Source organism: Melanotaenia boesemani, chromosome 19 (assembly GCF_017639745.1).
Source record: "Melanotaenia boesemani isolate fMelBoe1 chromosome 19, fMelBoe1.pri, whole genome shotgun sequence".
Taxonomy (NCBI): domain Eukaryota; kingdom Metazoa; phylum Chordata; class Actinopteri; order Atheriniformes; family Melanotaeniidae; genus Melanotaenia; species Melanotaenia boesemani.
This window is the reverse complement of record NC_055700.1, coordinates 26,393,644-26,407,883: the sequence shown is the minus strand read 5'-3', so window position 1 is coordinate 26,407,883 and position 14,240 is coordinate 26,393,644. Positions and strand designations below refer to the sequence as shown.

Below are 14,240 nucleotides of genomic sequence, written 5' to 3'. Positions count from 1 at the left end.
TGAAAAAGCAGAAAATGACAATAGAAAAACTTTGAAAGGCCTTCAGTCGCTGTGTTTCCTCTCCACAGCCCTCCTCTTATTTCCACTCATTCTCCTCCTCCCTGCAGATGCTGTAAACTGTATCTGCTCCTTACAGTGAAAAATGACTTTTCCTAATAATAGTTGTGTTGAATTTGTCTCTAATTGTCGCTGCTGTACATGCTGTTTGATATTTCTCCGCCGCGCCTTGTGACTGATCGCTTTAATTATGAGCACCACTTCGACAAATTGTTCACAAACCTAGCGGCTCTGCAAACACAAGCCCTCTCCCCTCTTCCTCCTCCTCTTCATCATTATAGCTGCCTAGGATATTGCCTGCTAAACCATAATTGGTGTTTATCATTGTGTCAGAGTTACTCCACTTTTTACAAATTAGAAATGAAGCCTATTAGAGCAAACTACATGCAAATTGATATCCAAGGCTAATTCTGTGAGGGTGTTTTACAGCATTGGACTCAGAATAATTTACCCTGCCGTTTAATACTTATGTTTGTATTTACACATGAATGTACCCAGGTGATTATTCATTAATTAGCATATGGAAATGAGCATGTCCTATGAATAAAGGAGAGGGGAGAAAAAGGACTGTGAGACAAAAATGGGAAGACAATGAAAAAAGAAGCCTGTACTAATGAGATGGGTTTAGAGTTACGAGGAAGAGATCAGCGATGAGGGCAACCCGAGGAGAGAGAAAATAGAGAAAAGAAAACTGAAGAAGTTAAAGGAGAAAAGAGGAGAGCTTCATCTGCCTGTACAGATTCTAATCATAACAGCAACACTCATCGTTATCCTGTCCAGCACACCAGAACCACCCAACGCAAGTTTTTCTGCAGGGGTAAAAAAAAATTTGCTTCTATGATCTGTCGTGATGCAGATGTGGACGATTCGGTAATCGATGTAAAAATGTTTAAAAAAATCTGTTTATTTAACTGTTAAGTAATAACATGTTGAGTAGCACAAAAGGTAGAACTCAACATTGTGTAAGTGCAGCGCCTGGATCAGGGGTGTCAAACTCAAATACACAGCCGGCCAAAAAGAAAACACTGGAGCAAGTTGAGGGCCTGACTGACTCGATGTTTATTAAAAAAAATTTAAATGACCTTATTGTACAAGTTGAACCTGGAACTAACAGACCCTGTTAGTTATTACCTTTAAAACAGCATTAATCATTAAATAAATGAAAAGAAAAAACGTTTGTTCAAATCGGTTGCATTTATTTCTTATGGCTCTATATGCATTTTTCTTTTTCAGAGTAAGTTCAAGCCTGTTTTCTTCTTCATTGTTTGTCACTACAAATAAGAGAAACCATGTGACGTGTTTCAAGTCGTCACACAGGAAAAAAAGATGCGCCTATAATTGTTTTATAATTGAATGGCGACGTGCCCAAAGATTCCCATCCCTTGTCATTCCTAATAAAACGTCAGTCAGATGAAAGCTGGTTTGACCAAGAACACTAAGGTAGTGGTTCCCAACCTGGGGTCCCCAAAAGAGCACAGGAGGTCCCTGAGGCTTTGAACATTCAGAGCCATTTTGATTAATGTCCACATAATGTCCTTAATTTAAGAAAAAAAGTAAGGCTATATGTTGTTAATCTAACTTTGAATACAGAATACATGATTTGTGGTAAGAATCTCACTTTTGACAGCACATAACCTAGCATGGTTTTCATTGGGTGGTGCAGGGGAGTCCATGGCTTTAAAGTATTTGCATGAAGGGGGTCCCCAAGGAAAATAGGTTGGGAACCACTGCACTACAACTTCACATACCTGCTTGTGTACTACACTGGTTACCAAAGGATTCCACTAGGGGACACATTAAAGAGCTCAGACTGGACAAAGTTGCAGAATTTGTAGGGTTTGAACAAAATGATAATCAGAGTGACAAAAGAGGAGGTTACCGTTTGGTTAATTTTGAGATCATGGCAGAAATGACTATATGGTCTGTAGTTCCCCTAAACCCAGGTCTTGTCTTGGACATTTTTACATCCAATCAAATTTGCCTCTACACTGCCCATACGGTTACCTGCATGTTGCGGTTTTTAAACATATAGAGTTAATTTCTGAGAAAGTGCACACGTGATGCTTTAAACAAATTCGAAATAGGTAAGGCAACCATGGTAAGCACACATCCACATAACTGTTGGCGTAAGAGTGTAGGGTTGGCTAGGGAGGTTGACTTGGGGTTAACAGGAAGTCAGCAGGCAGAGTTTTTCATTTTTCCAATAGTAACACTACACTAAGAAACTTTCTGGTTATCCATTAACATGAAGTTTTCTTCAGGGGTGAAACAGGGTTTTGACAACAAGGTTCCAAAATGGGGGAAGCTAGCTTAGCTTTTTGCTGACTGTCACAACCCGCTTTTTTCTGCGTTGATGTAAATTAATCCACAAAAACTGTAAGGCATAAGTCTATATAGCCATTTTCACATACCGGTTGCACCTTATATTAAAAAAAAGACTTCCTTGTGGGCCCGTTTCAACCCAACTTCAACCCTGCCGCCTATGCACTTTTACATACTACTGACGCACAACAAAGGCTTTTGTGAAAATCCCCTCTGTCTTCTGTCAAAATTGCATTAACAGTGCTAGAAAATAGATGCTAGCTCACAGTTAGCAAGCCAACAAGTTGAAGGAGAGCTGAACTCAAAAAGTTGCTCAAGTTTATCTTAAGTGACTGAGAAAAAAAATGTAAAGTTAAGGTAAAAACTTCTGCAACAGCTGTTGTGGTTTGCTAGTAGCTCTAGTGCTAGCATCAGTGCAGTTAGCTTGCCAACTTGCCCATTTGAGTAGTCACTCTTATGTCCCCTTTTTGTTACTCCTCTGCAGTATATTGAAAGAGCTCCAGACACAAGCCTGTTATCTCTCAGAGCCTCATATTAATGTAAATTCACACAAGTCGCTGTCTCCCCTCTGCCTACCAGCTAATGAGACCTGTTGATTCACATGCAACCCTTATGAGTGACGACTAGCACAAAAGCAGAGACAAACAGACAAAAAGCTTGTTTACTCTGCAGAGAGCCCATGCAAATCAACCACTTGTACCTTTTCAAAGACAAAAGCTTGATATTAGCATTTTTGCGATGAGATATGGCTCAGTCTGTTTTTCTCTTGTTCCTCTCTGTCTATTATGTCCAAGCACCACAAGTGGATACGGTGAAAGTGTCCTTGTGTGCAAAGATGTTTTGTCTGCCGTTTGGGCACCACACATCAAGAGGCTCCTTTCTCTGGGGGGGGGGGGTCGTCCTAGCATCAAAGAACGTGCAGAAGATGGGATGTCAGTTCGAGATGAACAAAAGCAGAAAACAGTTTTAATCTGCCCCTGACCTCTTGCGGTTCTCCACCTCCTCTCCTGATAACGTCTGCTCGTGTGCTCTCTCCTAGCTGCCAGTTCAGCCGTCTGGTCGAGGAATGGTGGACAGGGAGCATCGTCACCAAACTACGATGCTCCACTCCACTCTCTGGTAGGTTTATAAAGAATTTCTGTATGTATAAGATGTTTTTCAAAAGCGGACGTTCTCCCAAAACCATATTAGTCTTTTCCACAGAATTTGAGATTCTCTACACTAGTGGATCCCAAACTTTTGAGCCACGACCCGTGGTTTTGGTGGAATATGTTGACAGCTGTGACAAAACACCCATATGCTGAAAATGAGCTTCTCTCACCCAGAAAATGTTACATTCAGATTGTTAATATGGCATGAGTAATAACTTTGTTTCTGGACACCTGATGATAAAAATACTAAATTTCATGCTTGAAAAATATCAGAAATGTCATAAATAAGGAGGATAAAGTGTTAATTGTTGGATTTGGTTCACTGCTGTAACAAAGTACCTACATGCCCAAAATCAGCCAGCATAATGCCAAATTAGAATTTTTAAGAGACATGAGTTATAACTTAAAATCTAATCAATGCGTTAAAAGATTAATGCAGTGATTTTATAGATTCCTCTCTTTGCATTAATGCATTAATTTTGACAGCCCTTATAAAAATCCCCAAATTATTTGACAAATGTAGGGTCTTTTGTTTTTTACAATGATCTGGCAACCCCTTGAAAATATTTTGGGATGCTGGTGGGGGTCAGGACCCCCTGTTTGGGAAAGACTGCATAACACCAAAAGTTTAGCCCTTATTATAATATGAGGAATTAATATGACTTTTTAACCCTTTGAGGCCTATTTTGTTAGGCCTCTGCTCAGAAATTGCACACGCATAATGAAGTGATTGTATCTCTGCTACCATCAGGCTGCAGGTTTTAAAAGTTAAACAGTTAAAAAAGTCTAAAATGCACCTTTTGACCAGACAAAAATCCCAGATATTTTTTGAAAAATGAAATAAAAATGAAAAAAATGACAAAACATGCAGCAGGTTTCTGACCTCTGTCCATCACTCTGCAGCAAAGTCGCATTGAGGACCGTCTGGAGCGTTTGGATGACGCCATCCATGTACTCCGAAGCCACGCGGTGGGACCATCGACGGGTATGGCCAGCGGCCACGGCGACATGCACAGCCTCATCGGGGCTGCTCATACGCACAACGGCGCCATGGGCGCTCTCAGCAGCGGATACGGTTCGGGACTCCTATCAGCCAACAGACACTCCCTCATGGTAGGACCTCAGTTTTTATATTTTAAAATGAAACACAAAATGGCTGTCAATAGATTTATAGTCTGATCTAAATATTTAGCAAATAATTTAAAGAGGACTCTTTGTCCAGGGTGTACCTGCCTCGTCTGCTAATTGCTGGGATAGTCTCCAGCTTCCCAGCGGCCCTGAATTGGACGAATAGAAAATGTTTGAATGGACAGAACTTGCGTTTTCAGTGTGTTACAACTGAGCAGGTTCAAAATGAAACATGAAGTTAGACAATAGGAAGGTTTTCCATATTCAAGACTTTGGGCTTTTTTGTTAACTTGAAACAATAAAGATGAAGATCCAAACAGCTGTGTGACATAAGGAGATGTGGAAAGGAAAGCGAGGAAAAGCTCCCAGTATAAACACGTCCAGATGCCTCAACATGTTCAGTCAGACATGCGTTGTTTACATTTCAGAGTCTGACCTGTGGCTGAAATGAGCTGTGTTCTGCCTCCTCCTTTGTCCTTCTTTTTCTTTCTAAAAGAGGGTTCCTGTTCACCAGTTTGTCTCAGCAAACCGGAGCAAAATTCATTGCTGTGTTTTATTTTCTTTTGCTGATCTGCTGGATCCATTTTCTAGTATTCACAAAACAGATGTGTGATGCAGCTGTATGACATACACCGAATGACTTTAACCTCCTCTGTCATAGTCAACATCCTCCCCTACCTCATTTAATTTCTTGTAACTAGCCTTGTTCTTTACAACGTCCACCCACTGCCATTTTTTCCCTTTTCCCTAAAGAGCTCACTTACTTTGTTTAAATATCTCTCCTCATTCAGCTGTAATTCAGCAGTAGCTCTTAAATGACCACGTAACCACGTAGCCAAAGGATGTACGATACGTCATATCACTGCCAGGATAAATAACCAAATCATTTGCTTATATATACACAATATATATAGAACCTCTATCTGAGACACCTAAAGAATGGGCTTTCCTAATTTTGGCTGTGCTTGTACATTTGTATAAAAATGGTAAAATAGAATTGTGTGAATTTTAATGTCCTTTTCAAAAAAGAATAAAATTACACCAAAAAAAGGGGAAAAAACATTAGCACTAATGAACACGCTACACTAACCAAATCAGAACAAACCAGTGAACTGTATGTGATATTAGACCTGTTGGTGCAAATCACATGACTTAGCAGCCGTACAGAGTCTGTTTCAGTTTTTACTGAAAGTCTCGACTGCAAACTATTAACCAATTTTTAAATTGTGTTGATAATAATAAAAACAATATAAAAAATTAGAATCACAACAAAAACACCTGAGATTTTGCTGCATTTTAATGTAAATAGTTGTATCTCAATCAGTCTTTATTTAAATTGCAGTTTTCATACAAAGGGCAGCTCAAAGTGCTGCACAAAAAACAGAAAAAGGTTGCCATGCCAACAAGTCTGCCTAACCCACCCACACACACAACAGACTATCAGATCTAAAAATGATATTAGACAATTTAAAACATCAAAACTAATGAAAGTTATAAGTATGAGGAATAAGTAAATAAATAAACTAATAAAAAGAGTAAATCAGTACATTAGTATTAGAGAAATGTTTCTGGTTGTCACACTAAAAGATCAAACTTCACCTTCTTAGATTTTATATTCTTTGTGTGATTTTAGGTTCATTGTGTTAATACATGATATCAAAATTTTTAAAAAAAATATTCATGAAATCACACATTTTCCTCTGAGGTTAAAGAGGCTCAATGAAGAATTTCTGAATTCCTGAAAACGTAGACCAGCCCCTGTAAAATCCCCTCCCCCAGTGTAGAGGTAACACTGCTTCATTAAGGTGTTTTTAATAAAACATGTTCTTGCTTTTCAGGCAATTTACACCTCGCTGCATTGTTTTTCTAAGGCTTGAAAATATTTTTTTTATAAAATTTAGAGCTGTATGTTTAGATTCATGATGTAATTCCAGGTTAAAATTGAAGGGAAATACTGAGAGATTTCGTCTGGATATCGTTGGAGTCTCCCGACTCAAATTTGGCATGAAGCTTTATTAAGTGATGCAGACATTTAGCCCAAGCAAACACTGCGAGTTTGCCTCTTGTTAAGGATAATATTTTTACAAATTACCTCTCTGTTTAATCAGGAAATAAGTCCAGAAACCTTACTGGACCTTTTCATGTGTCTCTAACTGGTGGAAAGAAAGAATAAAGTGAAGTGAAGGATGAGTGCTGAAAAACGGGGTTTACTTGCGGACTCTTTCGTACACAAACAGGAGCATAAATGGCCCCTTGTGTTGTCACTGAGGCCAGTGTGTGTGTTTATCCAGGGTCTGGATTATTGGCTGATATTATAACACACTCATTACTGTAACTGAACACACAGCAGTGCCATAAAGACACACTCGGTTACTCTGACTTAGAAACCTTCAGGGCTGGTTAACATCACATCGAGTGGCTCAAACCTTTAAACTGTGGGGAAGTGAAGTTGGAGGATTTATGTCTGTAAGGTCTGTTTAGAGTTTTAAAAGCAAGTGTCAGACGTCCTTTCTGGATGGACATGTCTGACTGTTTTCTCATAATTACCATTACCACATTCAGTGGTTTGGTTTTCCAGATCTAGACCCCACAAAGTTATGTTGTTAGATCACTTTAAACATCTCTAACACATTTGACCCTCCTTTCAGTGTATTCTGAATTTCTGTAAAGTGTAGGGAAACAGTTCATCTTCACAAAACACAACAGATCGTAGCATTAGCTAGCGATGGCTTCGATGATTGTAACAGGACCAGTTCTAATTTAGTCACTGAATAAGCTGATTCAGGGATAAAAGAGCCAAAACCATCGAACATCCTTCAGACTTTGATAGTCTTTTTCGACAAAGGAGCCAGTTTGTGTATAAGCTGGCAGGGCCATGGTGGGCAGCCTCAGAGGTCGGTGACAACATCATCTCTCTGCTTGGAAATAAATTGCACTCTGGATTTTGGAGAGAAGATAACAGCAAAGCAGCGTTTGATATCATCTTACAATCAGTTTCTTTTTAATTAATTAAATTTTCTGCTATATAATCATATTGTAGCAGAATTTGTGTTATCAGGGAATAACAAATCATTTCCTTTGATTCAGAGGATGGGATCACCACTAATTTCCCAAATCGATTCAACTGGATTAAAAACAGTTCAATTAGATTAGTTTTGATTCAATTTGATTCATCGGTTGATTTACAGACATTCATGTAACACCAGTTTTTCTACATTCTCAGATAACTATTTTTACATGACCATCAAAACCAGATATCTGGGAGTAATCAAATTACTGTAATAATCTGATGTGAGGCATCTACATGCAATTCTAAAATGCAATACTTGAAAGATTGTTGTTTTGTCTAGCATGGTTTTTTTTTTCCTGTTATTGTAGAAGATGACGGAACGTTAGCTGCTAATTTGAGAGGTAATAAGTTTCTAAATAGTTTACAGGTGAATGTAGTCCAAAGGTGAATGAAAAAACCCAGATATGGCATCATCTCAGTGAGACAAGCAGATTTTGGACAGAAGCAACACAAGTAGAGTTTAGATAAATGGTGCAGAGCTGAAAAATGAAAGCAGTTTCCTTTTGCTGTGTTTCATCTAGTTCCTCACAATTAATGTACAATGATGGGGTTGGTTGGTTGGTTGGTTGGTTGGTTGGTTGGTTGGTTGGTTGGTCGGTCGGTTGGTTGGTCGGTCGGTTGGTCGGTCGGTTGGTTGGTTGGTTGGTCGGTTGGTTGGTTGGTTGGTTGGTTGGTTGGTTGGTTGGTCGGTCTGTTAATTGGTTATTCCAATGGTCAGTTGGTCGATAGGTTGGTTGGTTAGGTGGGTCATTGGTGGGTTGGTTAGTTGATTAGTTAGTTGGTCGGTTGGTTGGTTGGCTGATCAGTTGGTTGCTTGGTGATAAAACCATTGTTTCATAACTCAGTAGATATTTATTTGAAGGTTGCATTTGCCAGATGTAACAACACCGATCACCTCTGGTACCAGAAGAGACTGTTTACAGCAGGTCCAGTGGTTTGTTAGACAAGCTAACAGATGATGCATAAACAGGAGGTTAGAAAAAATGATGCTATTGTTTGCAAAGCCTGTTTTTCACTCTCTCCTTTCCTTCCCTTTCTTTTTTCCTTTGTCTCTGTTCATTGACCACTTTCTTTCCTTCTCATTGTTTCTCCATTTTCCACCTTCCATTTCTTTTCATGTTTTTTCTTTTGATTTGTCACAGACAAACCCCTTTCTCTCTTCTCTTGAGTTTAGTGGCATTCCCTTTCTCATAAACACACATTAGTCTAATTTAACTACATATTTACCACATTACATATTTGCTGTCATTCCTCTTTAATCCTCACACACATACATCCACGTACACACAGCTGTCTGTAGTTTGGCAGCGTTAGGCGGAGACGCTTGCTGGCTGAGGTCATAACTCTGGGAAAACAGGTGGTAGACCGATGTTGGATTCATATACAGTGTGCAGGCATGAGTGCATCACACACACACACACACACACACACATTAGAATATGCAAACATAGAAGTAGATGCATATGTCCCAACTTAGGCCTGTGTTGTTTAGGCATGCTTCTTGTTCAGGGCTAGCTTGCTTCAGCAAACATCCTGCTAACACCTCCACACCGAACAGCAGAGAGATGTGGTGACGTGACAGTTAACTAAACACCATCTGATTTCCAAATTTGTGTGGAAGAAAATGCCAGACTCCGTCTGAGTGTGTTCTCTGCTCAGCTCTGTGATGATGTGTTAAAGTCATGCTGGTTGTTTTACTGCATGGTGGCTCAGTTTAGGGGGAAGAAGCCCCCTCTCTCGAGTCATAATATTTAATAATACTTTTAACACCATGAATAGAGTCAATTTAGTCTTTGAAGCTGATTGAAGTCTGGTTTTATTTCAGTACAGTAGCGGTTGTTCCCGTGAACAGCGTTCAACTTATTTATACAGCACTTTTCATGCAGTCAAAGAACAACATGAAGTACTTTACAAAAAATAAATAAAAGTATAATATAATAGTAATAATCAATAAAATAGAATTAATTAAGACAATAATAAAATAAAAAAATATTTAAAATGATTTTATAAAGTTAAAATAATGAAAAAAAGCATATAAAGGTCAGTAAATTCAGGAAAAGCACTGTGCTGGTTACACATGAGAGGAACCTTAAAACCAGAGGCTCTACCTCCCGTTCCAGTCTTGGAAGTTCTGGGAATGAGACAAAGAGTTTCTGTGGGCTGAATTTGAGCCATGATATTTTAAGTAGTAGTAGAAATGTCTTGTTTCTTTGCGGTGACAGTCATCGAGTCTGTGGCTGTAGCGTAGAAGTGGACCAAGGCATGGACCAGCTTTTCAGCTTTGCTTCAGAACAGGTTTTGTCTGGTTTTAGCTCCATTCCACAGATGAAATAAGGATGCTTTATCATTTTAATATTTGAGTTACAAGAATTATTGTGTTAAAAAATGACTCAAAGGTTGCTCACAGTAGGACTAGAAGAAAAGGTAATGCCAAACAGAGTTATTTAAAGTTCAGATAATAAATCTCTGAGTTGTTTTTGGTCCAGAAACTGACCTCAAGTCATGTATGAATTTAAAAGCACCCACTCCTCTTAAAGCTTTCCATTAGATAAGAAAGCCTTCCGAGGGGTGGGTGCTGTGATAGCAGCAGGTTCATGGTTGTGTCTCTAAAGCCACATTTTATCTTAAAATTTTAACAGTTAATTCAGTGATGACCATCTGCCTTTAGTTTCCATTCACCTAAAATAATGTCGGCTTCCTTCACAAAGGTATGTTAATATATGTGTGGATCCCTCCTCCTTATCTGTCTTTACTAAAACTGTTTGGCCATGAACATTCATCAGAAAGACATTATGATCATTGCAGATTTGTGTATAGGCTCTTGCTCATGAAGATAATTAAATAAACCTAAACAACCTTGACAATTAGTTAAAAACAACATGGAGTCTCTGGTCTCGGTTTTTATACTGAAATGAAATTTTTAAATTAATATATGAAGCCTTGTTTGTATTAAAGACAAATGAAAGCTTAATACTTGGAAGAAATAGCATGTGAGACTGTCAGGTATTGTTATTGGAAAAATAAAAATACCACCAATAATTGTTAATAGAAGATTCAAGTAAATGGAACACACTTAATAAAAATTCAAAATTTTATTTTTATTTCAGATTTATTATTAAAAAATCAGCAAAACAAGTTAATAACTGACATTAAACAAAACTAAAAAACTTAAACCACAAACTTTAATGATATCTTCAGCATATTTTCCAGAAATGTGTAAAGTGTAATCAAATGTTTTTTAATTTTAGAATTTGTAACATAGAGCTGGGAAACATTTGCATAAAACCACCTGGAAGTACATAATTAGAGAAAATAAACTTTTAAAATACTTGAATATAATAGAAAATCTATTTTTTAAATATAAAAATGAGTAAAAAAAACTAAAAAGATGTTTTTATGTTATCAGCTCTTCTTATTTATTCTATGGACAGGTGACAGCTACAAATAACTATAAACATCAAATTGCTCCTTTAATGTGTGGCGCAACATTTTCCTTTTGTATTTTATTTGCATTTAAACTTAGAAAAACTCATTCTGTTCGCTTCTAGTTGTCACAGATCATCCAGATGAGTCTTGCTCTGAAAGGAAAAAGTAAAACAGTGTTTACCTCATAACATTTTTCCACTTTTCTTCTTGTATTTCATATTTTTATGACATGTTACACGACGGTTGAGTCGGCCATCTGACACACAGTTCATCACATGGAAAATAAAGAAATACATACATGCTTGCATGTCACGGATCTGGAAAATGTTGCCGTGCTTTCCCTTCCTTGAAAGTCCAACCTCAACGAGTGTTTTTGTGTTGACGTTGCTGCAGCAGGTGTTTTCTGTCAGGTGCTGGGTTTGCACAGTCGAGCGTCTGTAAAGTCTGGAAAATGTTCCACTTTCTGTGTGGATTCAGTTCCAGTTTATTTACAGACTCAACTTTCAGCCCAAGAAATGCACTTAATCAAACCTGCAGGGATTTCTTTCACTGAAACGCTCGTATTTACAAGAGCCTGGGTTGATGTGGAACACAGACTACAAGAATCTTTCTAAGAGCTCCAAAACGATCTTTCTCTGAGCTCAAGCTGCAGCAAATGATGATTCATGTACCTGAGTGTTTTATTGGTTGTTAAAAAGCATTAATTACCAGTAAAAAAAAAAAAAAAAAAAAGGTAAAATGAGGTAATTAGTGCCTTTAACCCCTTGTCTGAAATTTGCAACAAACCACTGTTGGCTTTTATTTTATTTTATTTCTTTTTTATGCATTTTTTTTTATTTAAGCTTATGTATTTATTTTATATTATTTATTGTTTATTGTTATTAATTTATTAAATATTGGGTAGTATTTTATTTTATTCCAGTCTTTATTTCATTCTAGTTTTTATTTTTTTTGTATTTTTTTATATAATAGTAAATAAATGTAGGTGTTAAGTGCCATATTAACACAAATTAAAGACACTAAATACAATAACTTGAAATTAAATTAATTTAAGATATAAATAAATGTTCAAACACTGTAAATATTTTCACTTTTCTTTCATTTGAGTTGCTATACTATATTACAGTTTATTCAACTTTCATGCCCCTCAGAGGATGAACCCCTAACATTTCATCTACTTAAAGACAAATTTTACCCTCTGTGCCTATTTTTCAGGCCTCTGTTAAAATATTGCAGTGAGTACATCTCTGCAACCACAAGGTCACTTTGAGTCATAGTAAAGGGAGTTTTGTTAAGATGTGTGAATATCAGTATGTGTGTTATATTAGAGGAACGTTGTGTTTTACAAGGTTAAACCTGAATTAAGCTTAAATGTGTAGAAAGTCTTTTTCTCTACTCTTTTATTAAAACTGTTGAAGTGTTTTAGGTTGACAGAAAGATGAAGTTTGATTGAAATTGAGACAGAAAATGGGACTTGGGTTTAAAAAGAGTTGTATGTGATGTATATTGCTTTAAAAGATGAAAAACTCCTGCGTCAGATGAAATCCACTTTTTGAATCCAACCTGACTTCATCCATTAGACGACTGAACACACTGATTTTGTTATACTTTGCCTTTTTTTGTTGAAAGCATCATTTTGATGTGCCAAAACTTGAGGATAAACAATGCCGTGATTCTTCAAGCCAACTTCATGACTTCAGCGTTGCAGCTCTAATGTTTTATTTGTATGATGTCTTTGTTTACACCACGATTGCAAACTGGACTTCTTGCTTGATTACCTCCCTTCATTCTGCTCTGCATGCCTTAGTCCAAGGTGTGTGTTTTTATTGATTTATCTGTTTATTTTGGCCTGCGACAATAATTGAAAATGACATTTAAAAATTGCAGGAACCCAGCTAATAAGAGGTGAAATATTGCAGTTTACAGAGTTAGTAAATCAACAGTTTATTCTCCTTCCTGCAGACATTTCGCTGCAGTTGCAGAGGCAGACTTGTCCCTACTGTTTACAAATGCATGACAAATTTGTGCATCTGTAAATGTGTGTGTGTGTGTGTGTGTGTGTGCGGGTCATCACTCGACCCAGAAATTCCCTTCTTTCTCCTCATCTTCCTGTGTAATTATACTGTCAAACACACACACACACACATAAACAACACACATCCCACTGATCAGCAGTATTGCAGATGACAGCTACTCAGCACCTCCGCCGTTCCCTCTCCAACTCACTCTTGGATAATTTTTAACTCACTTTTATTCGACTTATCTTGGTTTGTTCCTGCAGCAGCAAAAAAAATTAAAGAATAAAAATGATATGCAAAGATTTATAAATTTGTCACAGTAGACACAACACAACAGTAGATTTAGATGTATCTACACCCAGTTACTTCTTTATAACTTTTCCCCATAATGGGTTTACTGGTTTACGTTCCTAAAATAAATGCAGAAATGTTACGGTTTCTGTTTTGCTTTTCCAACAGAAGTTTGTAGCCAGAATGCCGATACTACGAAGTTTACTGGGAGTAAAGTAGTCTGCGCTCACTGGCCACCTCGTCAGATATTTAATCAAATCACATGGCAGCAGCTCAACATGCAGACATGAGATGACTTGCTGAAGTTCAAACTGAACATCAGAAGGAGGAAGAAAGGAGATTTAAGGGACTGAACGTGGTCTGGTTGTTGGTCTGACTGTTTACTGGGATTTTCACACACAACCTCTGATAGAATAATTACCAATGATAGAAAGGCAACAGGAAGTCAAATGGCCTGGTTTAACCAGCAAGGCCTACCTGAGTGTTGTTGCTGGCCGTATCCATCCCTTTATGACCACAGTGTAGCATCTTCTGAAACGCATGTTTTCTTGGGGGTCATGGCTCAAAAAGTTAGAGAACTACTGAAACAGAGCAGCTTTGGGATGTGGTGGAACGGGAGATTTTCATCATGGATGCAGCCGACAAACCTGCAGCAACTGTGTGATGCTGTCATGTCAATATGAAGCAAAACCTCTGAGGAAGGTTTCCAACACCTTGTTCAATCCATGACACCAAGAATTAAAGCAGTTCTGAAGGAAAAGGGAGGCCAACCCGGTA

General features: G+C 37.8%; 1 protein-coding gene across 7 annotated transcripts in view; it reads left to right on the top strand.

Annotated features, from left to right (window-relative positions):
- Window positions 1-14,240, top strand: part of LOC121629940 (transcription factor 4-like) — a 261,687-nt gene that overhangs the window by 224,334 nt on the left and 23,113 nt on the right. For all 7 annotated transcript variants that reach the window (XM_041969878.1, XM_041969880.1, XM_041969877.1 and 4 more), the window contains 2 exons: window positions 3,419-3,498; window positions 4,434-4,643. In XM_041969878.1, the coding sequence (XP_041825812.1) occupies window positions 3,419-3,498; window positions 4,434-4,643 (290 nt within the window). The remainder of the gene's footprint in view (window positions 1-3,418; window positions 3,499-4,433; window positions 4,644-14,240) is intronic.